This window comes from Oryza sativa, chromosome 12 (assembly GCF_034140825.1).
Source record: "Oryza sativa Japonica Group chromosome 12, ASM3414082v1".
Taxonomy (NCBI): Eukaryota; Viridiplantae; Streptophyta; class Magnoliopsida; order Poales; family Poaceae; genus Oryza; species Oryza sativa.
In genome coordinates this window covers 27931610-27949682 of record NC_089046.1, presented here as the reverse complement: position 1 = coordinate 27949682, position 18073 = coordinate 27931610, and the positions used below count along the sequence as shown (strand labels likewise).

Sequence of the window (18073 nt, the reverse complement as noted above, 5' to 3'; positions counted from 1 at the left end):
CCTGCCCACCTTATATAGGATGGGGGGCAGGATTACGAGATAGAAACCTTAACCAATACGGTATCGGTTTCCTAAATCTACTTTACAATATTAGCCAACCAGGACTTTAGGCCGTTCCGTAATATACAAGGAAACGTAACACCCAAGTTATGATCTGTTACATATTACATACATATAAGTTATCCCCTATAACTAGTCAGATAACCATGCCGTGTGGGTATGGGGTACCCATAATCTCCACACATGTGTACATACGTCTGATTTGCACTTGAGACTAGTAGCGTGTTCAGTTAATTGATCTATTACAGCCTTGTTTAGTTTTAAACTTTTTCTTCAAACTTTTAACTTTTCCATCACATTAAAGGCTCTGTTTAGTTCACACCAAACTTTCCCCAAACTCCCAACTTTTCATCACATCACATCCAAAACTTTCCTACTCACATAAACTCTCAACTTTTTTTTTTCAAACTACCAACTTTTCCCAAACTTCTTCTCAATTTCAGAAACTAAACACAGCCAAAACTTTCCTACACACATAAATTTTCAACTTTTCTATCACATTTCACATAAACTCTCAACTTTTTTTTTTCAAACTACCAACTTTTCCCAAACTTCTTCTCAATTTCAGGAACTAAACACAGCCAAATCTTTCCTACACACATAAATTTTCAACTTTTCTATCACATTGAACTAAACACAGCCAAATCTTTCCTACACACATAAATTTTCAACTTTTCTATCACATCACTTGTAATTTTGACGTGAACTAAACACACCCGTATGTATGCAAAAGATGCAGATGGTGTGGTGAGACTCAGATAATCTCATTGTTCTCCTCTCGTCTTAGAACAGGGTAAACAAAATATTCTGAAAGTTCAGAGAATGTGCGCAGTTAATTGATCCGACTATATGTATAATCATGGTGGGACTGATAATAATCTCATTGCTCTCCATCTCGTTTTACAAGTTACTAGAATAAGGAAAATATTCAGAAAGTTGAGATAAACGGTCTTGAACATTCAGAACAGTTGGGAAGATAGTGCTTGGAATAGGGAAGTAAAAAAAATAAAAAAAAATGGAGATGCGGGGGATCGAACCCCGTGCCTCTCGCATGCAAAGCGAGCGCTCTACCATTTGAGCTACATCCCCTGATCGGTTGCTGATGCGAGTTTATTAATTATAGGATATTATGATCCAAAACATACACCTTTTGCTATTCTAAGGTCGCGTTCTAATAAGAGGTAATTGAACTTAGGCCGTGTTTAGTTCACACTGAAGTTTGAAAGTTTGGTTGAAATTGAAACTATGTGACTGAAAAGTTGTGTGTATAAAAGGTTTGATGTGATGGAAAGTTGGAAGTTTAGAAAAAAAACTTTGGAACTAAACAGGGCCCTAGCTACTTCTATATTTCTATTAACACGTATTTTAAAAAGCTACTTGTAACGCTCCGCTTTTCGTGAGTTGTTAAAAACTATTTCGGCAAAATCCTAATTGCGAAAATTTTCGTTCTTTGTGTGCGAGTCTAAGTTGTGCCAAGATCTCAATTCAAATCCCGTTGTTCCCTCTCATCGAAATCAAAATCCTCCGCCTCAAATCTCCTCTCCCAATTCAAGTCTCCGAAATCTAAATCCGAAAGTCAATCCCTTCCTTTGAATCCTCGCCAAACACATTTCCAAATCCCAAAATGTCCAAACCCCCGTTTTGTTTCCTTCCTTGACTCCACCCTATGTTCCCGAGAACAAATACCCAAGTATTCCTTTTGAATCTTTTCCTTGACTTCTCCTTGAATTCCCCTTGATACATCCCTAAACCCTCGAGTTCGAATATCAAATTTGAACTCGAATCCAAACCCTAAATCTCTCCAATCCTATCCAAATCAGTTCTCTCGGAAAAGGTCTAAATTGCGTCCCTCTTGGCTGTGGGCCGTTTCTCCCTTGCTCGGCCCATTCTCCCCTCTCGGCTGCTCCTCCTCCCCGCACGTGCGCTGCACGCGCCGAGAGAGAGAGGCATCGCCTCTCTTCTTTCTCTCTCGTTTTCTCGCTCCCTCTCTGTTCTCTCTCGCGCCGACACCGCTTCCCGCCGTCGTCGCCCAAAACCTCCACCGCCTTCGCCCTTTCCCGCGCGCGCCTCGCGAGGTGGCCGACCGGCCGGTCGCCGCCAACGCCACGCGCTGCCGCCTTGCCCCCGCTCCATGCCAAACCGACCGCCGCCGTCATCGTCGACGTCATCCATGGCCCCCGCCACTCCACGCCGCACCCGTCCAAGAGTGGGAGAAGCAGCTGCCCTCCCTCTCCTCCTCCTCCTCACTCTCCCTCCTCCTTTTCTCGTTTTGGCAAGGGACCAAGCCCCTTTCCCCCTTCCTTTTTTTTCTTTTGCCCGACACCGCCGGCGTCATCACCTGCCGCCGCCTTGGCTGCACGCGTCGACGACCGCCAGCTCGCCGCCCTTGCATCCTTGACCGCCCACGAGGTCGGTTTCCTCCCTCCCCAAACCGACATCCCCCGCGTCTATAAAAGCCCAGGCCGAGCCTCCCTATCTCTTTCTCTCTCGGCATCTCTCTTCCACCGCCGCCGCGCCTTTGTTGCCGCCTAGCAGCTGCCGACCCTCCCTTCGCCGTCGCGCGTGCTGGTGAAGCCAGCGTGTGCGCAAGGAGCCGAAGAGGACTCCGGCCACCCTTCTTCTTCCCCTTCCCTGGCCCAAGGCCGAAGAACTCGCCCCGCGCCGTCGACCGCCCATCACTGCCCGCCCGGCTCGGTAGTGCCTCCTCCCGTTTCCCTTCCTCGCTCTCCCTCGCCCCCCCTCTAGTCTGCGTGATAGCTCGGTGGCACTCCCGAACACGCGTAGACGCCGCCCCTAGACCCGCCGCCGCCCGGCATGGCCTCGCCGCCGTTGCCGCCCGCTCCCGGAGGCCGCCGCTCGTCGCCAGCCCTCCTTGGTGCTCTTCCGCCCCATCCGACGCCGGAAGCGGACTCCTTGAACCCCGGAGATGCTTCCACCGCCTCGAATTGAATCCTCGTCGCCCCTCCGCCGTTTGCCCTTTTTCTCACCGCCGGCGAGGGCCGCCGCGTTTCGTCGTCGCCGGTCTCCTTTCCGTGAATCCGAGCCGGTGGCGCACTTTATCTCCTCCGTCTCTTTAATCCGGTGTGCTCCCTCCCTCTCGAATCGTCGTGACAAGCTCCGGTGAACTCGGCCGCCGTCCGCCGTCCATCTCGGCCTCCCCTTCTTCCTCCTCCCGCCGGCCCGCGTGGCTGCCACGTAGGCGCCACGTCGGAGCCACATCGGCCGCGACCGGGTCAGCACGACCAGCCTGCCGCCTCCCCCTCCCTCGACCGGTGCGCGCGGTCCACGGAGAGCCCTATGGCTGCGCGTGGGCCCGCCGCCTCTCGGTCCATCCGGCGCACCGCCCGTGCGCCATCTTCAATAAACCCTAGCGCCACCCCCGCGTGAACCCATTCCCCCGTGAACCTTGCCGCCGACATGTGGGCCCCACCCGGGAGCCCGCGAGGTGCACCCGGTCCACCGGACCGCCCCCTCTCCCTCCCGCGCGCCCTAATGGGCCGCCTGCTTGCGCCCGCGTCGGCCCAATGGCTTGGCCGAGCCTCCTTCGACCCTTGGGCCGCGCCAATGCCACCGGAACAAGTCTAGTTTACATCCCTCCTTCAATTCTCTTTCCAGAAAGGGGTTTAATAAATTATTAAATCCTTTCTCCTTTGATTAGAAAATCCTTAAACCTTAGAAAATCCATATCTTCCCAACCGCTCATCCGATTGACTCCGCTCAACCTCCAGTAATTCCGTAAAATTGAGATCTATTTAATGGCACTAATAATTAGTCTAAATAGGATCTTTCTTTTGGTCTTTTGTTTAGGTTTTCGATTGTTTGCGTATAGTTGCGGTAATCGGAATTTCGTCGATCGCGGGTTCTCTCGAAGATTCGTGAAGCTTCGTGAAGACCTTAAGCAAGGCAAGTCACCCTTTGATCAATTGCTCCTATAATTGAAAAGTCATTATTATTTCGTTTGCAACTTGCATTATTAGAATCACACACTTAACTTGCTTGGCCTCGGTTTGCGTGCCAGACCGACGGACCTACCCAGTAGTCACACTAATTTCCGTAGGTCGTACTACCCTGATTCCTTGTCGCTCCACCCTTGTGGTACCTCGGTATTCGTGCTCTCTGAGCGCGTATACCAAATATCCCACATACACCGTTGCTTGTCGAAAACTTGGGAAATGGGTTTGTGAAGCCTTCAAAACCCGACATGTGGTGTCGGTGTGTTTGAAAATAAAATGAATTGTGAAAACTCGCGATGCGGGGGTTGTGCCTATGTGGCACTGTCCCGTATTCGCATATAAGGACCGATTCCTGTGGGAAACTCATCGAACATAATCAAGTGCAACCACAAGGTGGAATGGGACACCCTGGCTAAGTAACTAGACGGTTCAGGGAAACCTCGCATGCCAATAGTTGGGAACGCCGGGGCGGGGTCGGACAAACCGGGTTCCTGGTAAGGCAAGAACGAGAAGCTTGCTCACTTACCGATCAAGGTGGTTGGAGTTTGATTTGTGCACGCCTAAAAAGGCCTATGTTTATGAGAGAATTTGATCCTTCTATGTGGCATGAGGTAACCCTGGGTCGGCTGGGGAAAGGCTTTGTCGCGAACCTCTGACACCGGCCAGTGTCTGGAGTAAGTTCGTGTCTTGTGGGTAAAGTGTACCCCTCTGCAGAGGTTAACTAACTGTTCGAACAGCCGTGCCCACGGTCATGGGCGGATGTGAGGTGGTTCCCGTTGCGTAGATTTGTTTGCCTGTGCTTTGTGAAAAGTTGTTGTGGTGTGGGAATCGTAACCAGAATCAGCCTATGTGGCAGATGGATGACCTGAGTGGTCAGAAACGAATCTGTGTGATTCGGGATGTCTGCGGGCATCATAGACTAGGCTTCCCGAGTGGAAGCGGATTGTTGTGCTGCTGGGCAGCAGGACTCTGGGAGTCCGAGAAAATGAAAAAGGCTCTGGGAGCCGATTAATCAAGTGGAATGGCTCTGGGAGCCGAGAAGTAATGATCTGACCCGGGAGGTCGGTACATTGCTAAATGAGCTGTTGAAAAGCATCTCTTAAAGTCGAATCGAGACGCAAGTCTCTTTTCGCCCAAACATAGAAAGAAATAAATCACTTAGTGATTTCAAAATGATTTCAAACAAAAGATTTGCAAAACAACCTTGCCTCTCTTCCAAGCTAGCACCAAACACCTAAGTTCCCGTGACTTGCTGAGTACGAAAGTACTCACCCTTGCTCTATAAATATATATATAGTTCCTCCGCCCTGAAGAGAAGATAAGGAGAAGTGAAGATTAGGGTTTCGTCCTGGTTCCCAGCCGTCGCCTGTGGTGTTGGGTGTTAGACCGTTGGTTCCGCTGCTGCTGCTGCTGCTGTTGGTGTTTCCTCGTCCGCGTCGTCGGTTGTATTCTCGGGCTGTCTGAGCTGCAACCTAAGTTAAGGTAAATAAGTCCTCTATTTATTTTAAGGATTGCTATGATTCATATTTGTCACCGTGGGTACCAGCACTATGTCCTGGGACTGGTACCGAGATCGCGGTTTCGTAGGAAGCGGTTCGCGCCGTTTTCCCTACGACACGCTCCTGTCAGGTGCCGTTGTACGGCGGTATCAGATTGGGGTGTGACACTACTCCAAATTATACGTTTTGCATGAAAATTTTCTATATAGATAATTGTTACGTCTCCGAAGAATTTGTGCCACAACAAGGGAAGAAATTGAGGATTTAGGGAGAGAATTGAGAGTTTGGGGAAGAACAGCTAAGAACAGGTAGAGGCAGCAATAGAACAGGGAGAGATTTGAATTGATTTCCAAATATTTGTTTCTACAATGTTCGATTCGTTCTCTTCCCTGCCGGTCTCTTATAGCGATGAGCTATGGACCTCTCTCCCTCACTGTGGCCCAGCCCAATTCTACTAGGTCCACACACTCGGTTGGTACAAGCTGTTGGGCCGCTTTTCACGTGTCGATCGCCGCAACAAGGGTTGCTTTGAATCTTGTCTCCCGCCTTGCTCTTCGCCTTCCTGAGATGGTCCTGAAGTAGTGCATGCCATGACATTCCCCCTTCCTTGAAACGAAGCTTGTTCCCAAGCTTTTGTCTGAGGAAAACGTTGTTGTAGTTCTTGTAGATTTTCCCATGTCACCACAGCAGAGTCTGGACCTGACCATCGGATTAGAACCTGCTCCACCATCTTAGCACCTTTATGCACAGATCGACGATCTATCACCTGCTGAGGAACAGGAGTAACAGCATCTGCATCATCCAGGATTGGCAATTTGGAATGAACTTGATCTGATGGAGCTACTGCCTTATTGAGTTGTGAGACATGAATCACCGGATGAATAAGACAGGAAGGGGGTAGATCAAGACGGTAGGCCACTGATCCCACCTTAGCAAGCACCTGGAATGGTCCATAGAAACGAAATGACAACTTCCTATTGGTGCAAGTGACCACAGACTGCTGCACAAAAGGTTGGAGTTTCATATATACCCAGTCACCAACAGCAAACGAACGCTCGGAATGCTTGGTATCCGCCTGATGCTTCATGCGCATTTGTGCTCTTAGTAAATGCTCACGAATAAGAGTCTGCATCTTGTCTCTCTCATGAAGCCAATCTGATAATTCCGGTGCAGAACATGCAGCAGAGGCCGTCAACCCAAAATAACGAGGTTTATGACCATAAAGAACTTCAAATGGAGTAGTACCCAGCGAAGAGTGGAAAGATGTATTATACCAATATTCCGCGAGGGCTAACCAACGGCTCCATTGTGAAGGACTAGCATGCACAAAGCATCTCAAAAAGGTTTTGAGACACTGATTCATCCTTTCAGTTTGCCTATCGGATTGTGGATGGTAAGAGGAACTCATTCTCAACTGAGTGCCTGCAAGTCTGAACAAAGTAGTCCACAGGTTACTAGTGAAGATACGGTCCTGATCAGAGATGATAGCCTCAGGCAATCCATGTAATCGATGAATGTGTTGCATATATGCCTCAGCAACCTCCAAAGTTGTAAATGGGTGTGCCAAAGCCACAAAGTGTGCATACTTCGAGAATTTATCCACCACTACCAAGATGCAATTAAAGGTAGAAGACCGAGGCAAACCTTCAATGAAGTCTAAAGAGACAATTTGCCAAGATTGCTCTGGAACCGGTAATGGCTGCAACATCCCAGGATACTTCACATGCTCTCCTTTGGCCTGTTGACATATGGTACAATGTTGAATGAACTTCACTACATCAGATCGCAGACCAATCCAAGCAAATAACTGTTTAATCCTTTGATAAGTCATAGTAATGCCAGAATGTCCCCCAATGGCAGCTGTATGCAAGTTTGCTAAAATCTTTCGCTGGACAATAGGATTATTTCCTATCCACATTTTATCCTTAAAATAGAGAAGACCATTTTTCAAAGTGAAATCTGGGATTGCAGAATTATTGATACATAAGGTTTGAACCTTACTAAGAGAGTCAGAGTCCTGGGCATAGCCTTCAATCACTTCTTGAGTCCATTCTGGAATACAAACTGAGAGAGCTGACAGCACCACAGTTTCTTTATCAGGATACCGAGACAAGGCATCAGCTGCACTATTTTCAGAACCTTTCTTATAGAGAATTTTGTACTGAAGACCAAGCAGTTTGGTGAGTGCTTTGTGTTGCCAAGGTGTAGTGAGACGCTGTTCATCTAAGAAAGCCAAGCTGCGGTGGTCAGTACGAATTGAAAACTCGGCATGTTGCAAGTACGGTCTCCAATGATCGATTGCTAGCATAATTGCCAAACTTTCCTTCTCATAAGTGGACAATCCCAAATGTCGAGGACCCAACGCCTTACTAAGGAAAGCCACAGGATGATTTCTTTGCATTAAAACTGCACCTATTCCCTTATCCGATGCATCAGTTTCAACCACAAAAGGAATAGAGAAATCTGGCAGTGCAAGGACCGGTGCCGACACAAGTGTGTGCTTAAGGGTGAGGAAAGCTTCATTAGTCATTGAGGTCCAAGCAAACAACTGACCTTTACGCAAAAGATTAGTAAGAGGCTTACTGATGATGCCGAAATTCTTGACAAATTTGCGGTAGTACCCTGCCAAGCCCAGAAAACTGCGCAACTCCTTGACCGATTGCGGTGTAGGCCAATCTCTAACTGCTGCAATTTTGTCAGTTTCTGTGGCCACTCCATTTGGACCAATGCTATGCCCCAAGTACGATAACTTTTGTTGGGCAAATGAGCATTTACTCTGTTTAACCTTCAAACCATGTTTGTTCAGAATCTGAAAAACTGCCCGAAGATGATGGATATGATCTTCTAGAGTTCTGCTGTAGATCAATATGTCATCGACAAAAACCAACACACAACGTCGAAGTAATGTTGACAGGATGCTATTCATTATTCCCTGAAATGTTGCTGGTGCACTGGTCAGTCCGAACGGTAGCACTCTAAACTCGAAGTGCCCATGGTGAGTACGGAAGGCAGTCTTATGCTCATCCTCTACTTTCATTCTGATTTGATGATATACAGCGCGTAAATCTAACTTTGTAAACCATTGTGCACCTGACAGTTCATCCAACAACTCATCAATTATTGGCAAAGGGCATTTGTTCTTCACTGTGATGGCGTTTAGGTGTCTGTAATCCACACAAAAATGCCAAGATCCGTCTTTCTTCTTCACTAGTAAGACTGGAGAGGCAAAGGGACTAGTGTTGTGTTGTATGATGCCATTTTGCAACATTTCAGTGACCTGAGCTTCTATTTCATCCTTTTTGTGCCGGTGTGTAACGATATGGTCTCACATTGATCGGTTGTGCCCCAGGTAGCAATGGTATAGAGTGATCAAAGGGTCTTGTGGGAGGTAACCCTTTTGGTTCAGCAAAAACTGTAGTAAACTCCTGCATTAGTTCCTGTACAGGAACTGGAATGGTCTCAGGCTCAACATCATCCGTGATTGAACAAAGTTGAACCATATGTGCCACAGCCTTGCGTTGTTGGAACTGTTGCATTTCATTTGCCGAAAGAATTTTGCAATGAGCCAATTCTGAATGCACCCCTTGCAGTGTGACGGTAGTTCCCTGCAAGCTTAAAGTGATAGTTTTCAGAGACCAATCCACTGACATTGGACTGTGTTTCATTAGCCAATCCATTCCCAAGATCATGTCATAGCTGGTTATAGGTAAAACCCTTAGAGTTGTCTGAAATTTATGACCCTGCACTTGCCATTCACAGTTTGGAATAATTGCTCCACAACACAATGTCTCTCCATTCGCCACTCGGACTGACAACCTTCTAGAGAGAGGCTGTATTCCTGTCAATCCTTCAGCTATCTGTGAACTAATGAAGCTGACAGAACTGCCGGAATCCACTAAAACCAATAACTCCTTACCCTGTAATTGCCCCAACATTCGCATGGTTCCATCTGGTTCAGTCCCTTGTACTGCTTGTAAGGAAATGGCCATAAGTTCCCTAGTCAAAGAACCATTCTGTCCAGCATTCTCTGATTCAACATGACTGTCTTCTTCTAAGAACAGACATAGTAACTCTTGTACCACATTCAATTGCACTGATGAAGCACACTTATGATTTGGAGACCACTTCTCAGCACAGACATAACACAACCCTTGAGCTCGCCGATAAGATTTCAGAGCAGACACTTTTTCAGTTAGGCTTGTCGGACTGCGAACAGTATCTGAACTGCGTCTCTCATCTGCACGATTACTGACAGGCACTCCCCCTCCTTTTCCTGGTGGTAATGGTAATGGCCAAGCCCCTTTTCCATTAATCTTCAGAGAAGAGCTTCCATCTGATTTCTTAAACTCTCTGACAGTGGTAGGTGGAGAATTTTCCATCACTTCTTCCTGCAACAAGGCAACAGCAAGGGCAGACTCGAGGTCCTTGGGACGTTGTAACAAAACTGCATTTCTAATCTCCCTCCTTAACCCTTTAGTAAATCTATGAGTCAAGTACTTTGAGCTAAGAGTTGGGTCATAAACTAACAGTTGATTCATCAATTCATCAAAGCGTTCATAAAACTCCCAAACTGTACCATTCTGTTTTATGCTATCCATTTGCCTAATCAAATTCTCATGTTGATCCCTATCAAATTTTGCAGAAACAGCAGCACAAAAATCTTCCCACATTGGAAATCTCAAATGAGCTCTAGAAGATCTCAACCAAGATGCTGCTCGTCCTAGGAAGTAAATGGTTGCTATCCTCACCCATAACCCCGGGAAAGTATTGTTAACATCAAAATAGTGCTCACACTTCATCCTCCACTCCTGAGAGTCTGAACCATCAAATTTTGGGAAGTCTAACTTAGGCACCCGATGATTGTACTGTCTATCACCATGCTCAGAATCAAATTCCCCAGACTCCCAACCTCCCCCATCAAATTTAGAAGTAAAATTCGGGGTGAAATCAATCGTACCCTTGCCCGGGGCTGGACCCTGAGTCGAACTGACCACCGGTGTCCTTCCCCGGAAATTCATCTGAACGTGGTGGCCTGCAGCCCATTTGCTTCCTCCTTCGGCTGCGGCGAGTTGGGTGGAAGTCGGCGGCGTCGGAAGCCGCGCCGCCTTCGCCTCCGATGGAGTCGGCAGCAGCGGCGCCTTCCTTTCCTCACCCGTCGATGGGACTCAAGGGGAAGACGCAGCCGGTGCAGATTGCTGAGATTTGCCGACGAGGTCGAGTTACTGACGAAGTTCGCTGACTTCCTCGCGCAACCCCTGAATTGCTGATTCCACTTGAGGTCTCCATCCACTCACTCCCGCATCCAACTTCACCACGGCTGCTTGTGTCTCCGCCTGCTTGGTGTTGAGCGATGCGAGGGATTCCTGGATGTCGCCGAGGATTTTGCCGAAGTCCAGATTCTGCTTTTCCATCGCCTCCACTTGCAATTGCAACCTAGATGTATAGCGTGGCTTCTCCAGGATGATTGCTCTGATACCAAATTGTTACGTCTCTGAAGAATTTGTGCCACAACAAGGGAAGAAATTGAGGATTTAGGGAGAGAATTGAGAGTTTGGGGAAGAACAGCTAAGAACAGGTAGAGGCAGCAATAGAACAGGGAGAGATTTGAATTGATTTCCGAATATTTGTTTCTACAATGTTTGATTCGTTCTCTTCCCTGCCGGTCTCTTATAGCGATGAGCTATGGACCTCTCTCCCTCACTGTGGCCCAGCCCAATTCTACTGGGTCCACACACTCGGTTGGTACAAGCTGTTGGGCCGCTTTTCACGTGTCGATCGCCGCAACAAGGGTTGCTTTGAATCTTGTCTCCTGCCTTGCTCTTCGCCTTCCTGAGATGGTCCTGAAGTAGTGCATGCCGTGACAATAATACTTTAAAAAATCAAATAAAATCTATTTTTAAAAATTTCAATAATTAATATTTAGTTAATAATCATGTTTCTCGTTTTAGGTACAGTTAATCGGTAAAAATAATCTACAAAAGAAGTCGGCCTTAGAATGATTTACATACTGGAGTACTAGTAGTAATTCTGCTGTTAGGAGGCCCAAGGTGTGTTTAGTTTGAGAAAAGAAAATTTTTGAGTGCCACATCGGATGTTTGATCGGATGTCGGAAGTGGTTTTTGGACACGAATGAAAAAACTAATTTCATATCTCGCCTGGAAACTGCGAGGAATTTATTAAGCCTAAATAATCCGTCATTAGTACATATGGGTTATTGTAGCACTTATGACTAATCATAAACTAATTAGACTCAAAAGATTCCTCTCGCGATTTCCATGTAAACTGTGTAATTAAATTTTTTAATCTATATTTAATGCTGCATGTATGTGTTTAAAGATTCGATGCGACTTTTTTAGAAAAAAAAATTGGGAACTACTCAAGGCCCAGTTTGTTTATCTGTATGGAGGTTATTGATGCAGGGTTGCAGACGACTTGTCTTTTATTTATCTCTCACCACCAAGCAAAAATCAAAGATCTGAAATACTTTTTACAGTTTTACTCCACTGCTAGTGTGGTGTGCAGGATGAACAAGCAAGAAGCCAAGAAGAGGATAGGAGAGGAGAAGAAGGCAAAGACATGGAAAAAGATGGGGAGAATCGGAGCAGAAAAAAGCCGGGGATTGGGGGCTGCCATGTCGACCCGCCATTGCTCCACTTCCTCTGCCTCTGCGTCTGGGAGTGGGACCCCACTCGATCGATCACTTCCCGCCTCCTCGCCTCTCTCTCTCTCTCTCTTTCTCTGCTCTCTCTGCACTTGCAGAGTTGCAGCAGAGAAGCGCTTCTTCTTCTTCTTCTTCTTCTTCTTCAATTCTTGGACCATTCTTCCCTTCTCTCCTCCTTTCCCCAACCCAAACACAACCCAGCCGCAGCAGCAACAAACGAAACCCTAGCCTAGCCAGGACGGCATCATGTCGCTGCCCGACCTCTTCGAGAAGCTTCTCGGCGACGGTATTGCGCTGCATTCATCATGTCTTCTTCTCTTCATTCTTTATTCTTAATCTAATCTCTTCCTCCTCCTCCTCGATCCCTTTGCCTGCCATTCACGCGCAGATCAGGACAGCTGGCCCGCGGAGGCCAACTTGCTCCTCGCCGCCCACGACGGCAACCTCCGCCGCATCAAGGGTACACTTCTCTTCCTCGCCACCCCTGAACACCTGTACTTGTACATGCAAGAAAACAAAACAAAAAAAAAAATCTTTTTTTAAAATCTTTTTCGGGCTTCTTGATTCCGCTCATGGAAGTGATAGAACGAGACTTGCTTGCTTGCTGTTGTGCTCAATCAGAGATCGCCGCGACGCTGGACGACGACGGGGAGGGGATCGCGGCCACCGTGGCGCGCACGGCCTTCCACGGCATGAACGCGCTGCACGCCGCCAGAAGCCTGCACGTCTACCGCTACTTGCTCGAGGTGGCCAACATGGACGTCAACAAGCCGGACACCACTCCAGGTGCATGTCAAGATTCATCCTCCTCTTCTGCTTCCTTTTGTCCTCTTCGCCAGCTAGGAGTACTAGCTAGCTATTTCAGCTGGATGTCTCACTGTTATTGTGAATCTGGTTTTCATTGCCTTGCCACGCTAGGTAGGAAGACTCCCCTCGAGCGAGCCATTGCCGGTGGGGACCTGCCCTCTGTCAGGTATCTCATTGATCATGGTGCTGATATCCATCATGAACGTGAAGGAAACATCACTTTTCTTCATTCAGCTGCAAAGAAAGGTATAAACAGGGGAAACCAATCCTCAGATTTAGTTCAACTTCTTCTTTTTCTTTTTTTGTTTTTATTACAAAAGAACAATCTGAGTTATGCTGTACTACCCGGCATACTATGTGTCATTCGGAATACTGCTTCAACCCAATCCCGTTCAGTGGAACAGCATTATGCCCTTGGATTTATTAGGGGAATATCCTATCTTCTTGTAGGATTCCCTGCTACATCCAATCTGCATTCTGTCATGATGAGCAGCCTTACGTTGAATGTGGAGAAAAATGCAGACAATACTGTAAGGGCCTCATTGTTTGCCCTATGGCTTATAAGCTAAAGCCAAAATCTGAACTTTAAAACTTGATTTTTAATTTGATTTTGATGTTTTTTTTTTCAACATAGTTTTTTTTTCAGCTTTGACTTTTAAGTCGCTAAGAATATATATACAAAAGTTTTTTTCGCACAACATTTTTTAATTGCTAATAAGCCGTTACGGCTTATAATAAGTTGTAAGCAACTGATGGGGACCTTAGCGTCTAGCAAATGTACAACAAAGCAAGCCTAATGCAGCATTTCCTGACGCATTTTGTTTTTACAGGTGTTGTTTAAGTGATATAGACCTTGCTGATGTACACTTTTCATGTTCATCAGCCTATACATATTAATTCATCATAAGAAAATGTTAAAATATATCATTCACATCATCATAGATTATCTGCACTTTACCATTCATCCTAGTATAACTGTTGGACTGTTTCTACTTCATAAACCTCATATTTATTTATCAACCTGCTGCCAGGGTTTCTTTTTGTGTGTGTGTGTTTTGTTCTAGCCACTGAAACATGTTCCTCCAAGAGTGAACTGCTCTTTTTGTGTGTTATTTAGGACTGGTTTGTCTTTTTCTTTTATTATCCTCCAGTTAAGCAGTTAAGTGTTAAATTGCCTCTTTGCTCTGGCTTCTCAAACTTGTCTGCCCCCAAATTGTTTCTCTCATACATCAGTGACCTTCAATTTTTTTATGTGATTGTTCAGGGAGGACTGAAATAGTAAAATTGCTGCTTTCTAGAGGAGCTCATGTTGATGGCAAATCAGATCATGGGACACCTCTGCATTTTGCTGCTATTAAAGGATATGAAAGTACTGTGAAGATTTTGTTGGAGCACCAAGCAGATGTACGATGCTTATACTTTTCTTATGTTGGGGCTTACTATTTCCTCCCACTGTTCCATCCTTACTCTCATTTTGGTTATTGATGTGTGAGCACTGAGCTAGCCCAGGTCTGGCTGAGCCGTGATCCACACATTAACAACTACTCCACTGAATAATCAATAGGAACAACGGAAGAAACACAAACAACTTTCTTAAATTATCTCTTTCTCTAGGAACTGTCATAATGTATGATAATACATTTCTTTCTTTTCCAGCCCAACAAGGTTATGCCTTCTTCTCAAGCAACACCTTTATCTGCGGCGTTATTCACTACTTCCTTACCTTGTGTGAAGCTATTGATCCAGGTACAATATTTTCTCCTTTGGACTGCTGCAATAGGATAAGGCTAAATAACTGATACTATATATGGCTAGAGCTGTTATAATCATCAAGTTATGTGAAGAAAATGTATAATCATTTTGTATTATACATAAACATTTGTAGGCTGGAGCTGATGTAAATGCTACAAACAACCCCCTGGCGAGAGCTGCAGGGAGTGGATTAACTGAAGCTATAAAGTTGTTGTTGAAGGCTGGAGCAAACCCAAATTGTCCTGACACGGTGAGCCTTCTGTTTTGCTTATCACACCATCACTATCAGCAGATTGAGTTTGTAGCTTCAATGATTTTAGGCCTGTGGCATTGATATGCATCACTAGTATGGAACAATGAAATGTATTCCTGAAAATTCACATATGTGGCACACGCTTATTTGTAAAAGATACTAGGCAAAATTGGTTATAGAGCATCGAAAGTTCACAGTTTTTGGTTATAGGAAATTCTTTTTTCTTTCGGAAACAAGATTATGCAAAAGATTTGGAGCATTTGAGCATCAGTTGAATAGTGTGATTTGATTTGTGAGACATGTGTACACCATTCTGTGGTGTGTTTCGCAGACCACTATCATCTGCTTCTAGAGTTGACACAAGCCTGCTAAATTCCCTGTTTTCATTTTCATTTAGCTTTTTTTGTTGGTCAGGTGCATAGAGATAATTAATAGTCGGTGAGCATAATGCTAATTGGTCTTTTCTAATGGCAACATGTTTAAAAAGTTTAGGACAACAAGAACTGATGGTAGCAATTTTGAAAAAATTATTGATAAAACAAGTACTATTCCATATTCATCAGTCATTTATGTGGTGGCATTACATCATTTAGTGATGTGCCTTGGTGGAGCAAAGTTAATTCCTAAATTAGCGTTATTGGAAGGAAGCATCGTCTTACCTTTCTCTGATCTCCAATATGACTTTATAAAGCTTTATTCGTTTGCCAAACAGCATGGTAGAATGCCAATAGAGCTGGCTGCTGTGTATGGTACAAGGGAAGATGTTGAGATTCTATTTCCTTTGACCAACCCAATTCCAACTGTTGCTGACTGGAGCGTTGATGGGGTAATTACTTATGCCAATCTGGAACGCAAGAAGCTAGAGGTATGTTACTATAGCAGTTGCCCATACTTGCTAGCGTCTGGTTGCTCTCTTTAGCTTTCTTCATGTGGGCTTGTTTTATTGTTCTTGCAAAAAGAAGATGAAGGAAGTTTGTTTCTATATTAAATTTGCTTCCCTGAATTGATACCTGGTGAGGGGGATTGGTACATGCTTTTCTAGATACTGATACACATCAGGTTTCCCAGGATCACTGGTAAAAATGGTGGATTACCAGCGGGGTCTCAAACCCTGTTTTGACACAAGGAACCACAATTGTTTGTACCCATTGCAGGCAACATGCCACCTTGTTCTCAGCAGCAGGATAGTTTGTATTAGTTTTGACCCAAAGTTAACAATAGCTCGTAGCTTGTTCATCAGACCTAACAATAGAGAAACAGGGTTTATCAATAAACATCCCCTTTTACTTGTTACATTGCATTTTGTCACATTGGACCTCTGAATCTGTCTGACTCATGCTGTTATAAATTGAACAGGATGATGATTACGTTAACACGAAAATGTCTGACCTGAAACAAAAAGGGAATGAAGCATTTGATGAGCAGGATTATGAAAAAGCATCAGTGTGGTACACACAGGTACATTCTTCTATCTACTTAAATAGTGCATCGACTATTAGAATGCTACTATGCTGAAAGACTAGTGCCATGAGCTCATCACTTCTTTTCATTCAACTCAATGCAAAATTTTCTGTTTCCTTGAATTGTCAATAAGATGCAGCTTTCTTCCATTTCATGGATTCAAAAAATCAGCAGTTATACCTTTTTTACAGGATAAGCAATGATTTTTTGATATAAAATCATCATGAGCTTTGTGCACAAAGTATATGTACTACGAAATAGTGTCTCCTTCGAGTAGTTATTTTGATGATTCAGTATGAGTTGAGCAACAGCAGTTATGTGGGATGATATATCTTCTAGGAATTCTGTCATATAATTGCTATGCCATCTACAGTTTTAAGTTCTTGTTGATATGTGAATTTCACTATGGGTTCAACTCTATCTGAGATAAATGAGAAATGTAACTTTGTGACAATTAAATTTTTGGATGTGGCAGCAACACTATATTTGACAGATACTGTTTGGTTCACCGCAGGCACTGGAAGTTGATCCTTGTGATGCCACAACTCTTCTAAAGAGGTGTCTTTGCTGGCTTCGCATGGGTGAGGGAAAAAAGGCTGTGAAAGATGCAACCACATGCGCAAAACATCACCCGAAGTTGTCGGAGGCCTACCATCGGCTAGGAGAAGCTCTAATGCTTGAGAAGGTGCAGCATAAAAAAAACTTCAATTCACCATTCCATTCTCATTGCTAACTAACTACCATCTCATTTGGCTGACCATATGCGCATTTTGTCCTTCATTAGGATTATGAGAAAGCTTGCGTGGCGTTGACCCATGGTATAGAGTTGGATCCTGAAAGTGATGAGATGGACAAACTGTTCTGGTAAGAGATTCTCACCACTAGTCCTGGTATTTGTGCATTGTAAGTTGTGCTTTGATATCATTGTGTTGGATGTTCTAATGGAGATTTGCTCTCAGGGAGGCGATGGACCTGAAGAACTGAGTAATGCCGAGTGACCCGAAGCCCTTTTTTGTTGGTTTAGAGACAGTTTAACTAGTAGCTCAGCTGCAATTTTGTGCATATGCAGTACTAGTACTTGGCATTAGGCTTGAATTCATGGTGGGAGTATGGAGAACGGCGTCTTCTTCGGAAGAATTAGAACTGAAGCATAGGTTAATGGCAACTTTGACATCCTGTTTGAGATATGGATTCTTACAACATTCAGCCCAGACTGTCCAGTAAGCTTGTGGTGATTTTAGCATGCGAGACGCAGGAATGATGGCTTTTATTTGCTCCAGATGGAGAAGAAATGTTGTTGGAATGATGAACTAAATGCTAATTCTTCCTTGTGATAGTTGTTGAGTATGTTCGGATGATTAATTTGCTTCACCTGCCGCGAGTTGCGTACTTGCGTGTACTCCTATGTCAACCATAGGCATTGGACTGTTGGTGTTCCTAGCCAGCCTCAAATTCTTTCAGTAAAAATGTTTTTGGAAACAAAACCTCTGAAAATGAGAAAATGAGCATGCTTGTCGTGAGCATTGAAAAGGTAGACAGGAATGCCAGTATGAGCAGCTACTATTTGGAAGAAAATTATTCGCGAACGTGCAAAAGAATTACACGGAAAGAAAACTAGAAAAAAAAA

At 45.0% G+C, this 18073-nt stretch overlaps 2 protein-coding genes and 1 non-coding gene across 3 annotated transcripts; 1 reads left to right on the top strand and 2 right to left on the bottom strand.

The window, feature by feature from the left end:
- Positions 1-1076: 1076 nt before the first annotated feature.
- TRNAA-UGC (transfer RNA alanine (anticodon UGC)) lies at positions 1077-1149 on the bottom strand. Its single transcript has one exon. It is a non-coding gene; the product is annotated as a tRNA-Ala (tRNA).
- Positions 1150-5829: 4680 nt separating this feature from the next.
- LOC107279569 (uncharacterized) lies at positions 5830-10700 on the bottom strand. The gene has a single exon (XM_015763155.3). The coding sequence runs from the start codon at positions 10528-10530 to the stop codon at positions 8803-8805; it is 1728 nt and encodes a 575-aa protein (XP_015618641.1). The 5' UTR covers positions 10531-10700; the 3' UTR covers positions 5830-8802.
- Positions 10701-12244: 1544 nt separating this feature from the next.
- LOC4352883 (uncharacterized) lies at positions 12245-17782 on the top strand. Its single transcript, XM_015763977.3, has 12 exons — positions 12245-12459; positions 12562-12633; positions 12795-12959; positions 13092-13226; positions 14245-14384; positions 14637-14726; positions 14866-14982; positions 15698-15850; positions 16342-16443; positions 16961-17131; positions 17231-17310; positions 17406-17782. The coding sequence occupies exons 1-12, from the start codon at positions 12420-12422 to the stop codon at positions 17428-17430; spliced, it is 1290 nt and encodes a 429-aa protein (XP_015619463.1). The 5' UTR covers positions 12245-12419; the 3' UTR covers positions 17431-17782.
- Positions 17783-18073: the final 291 nt, after the last annotated feature.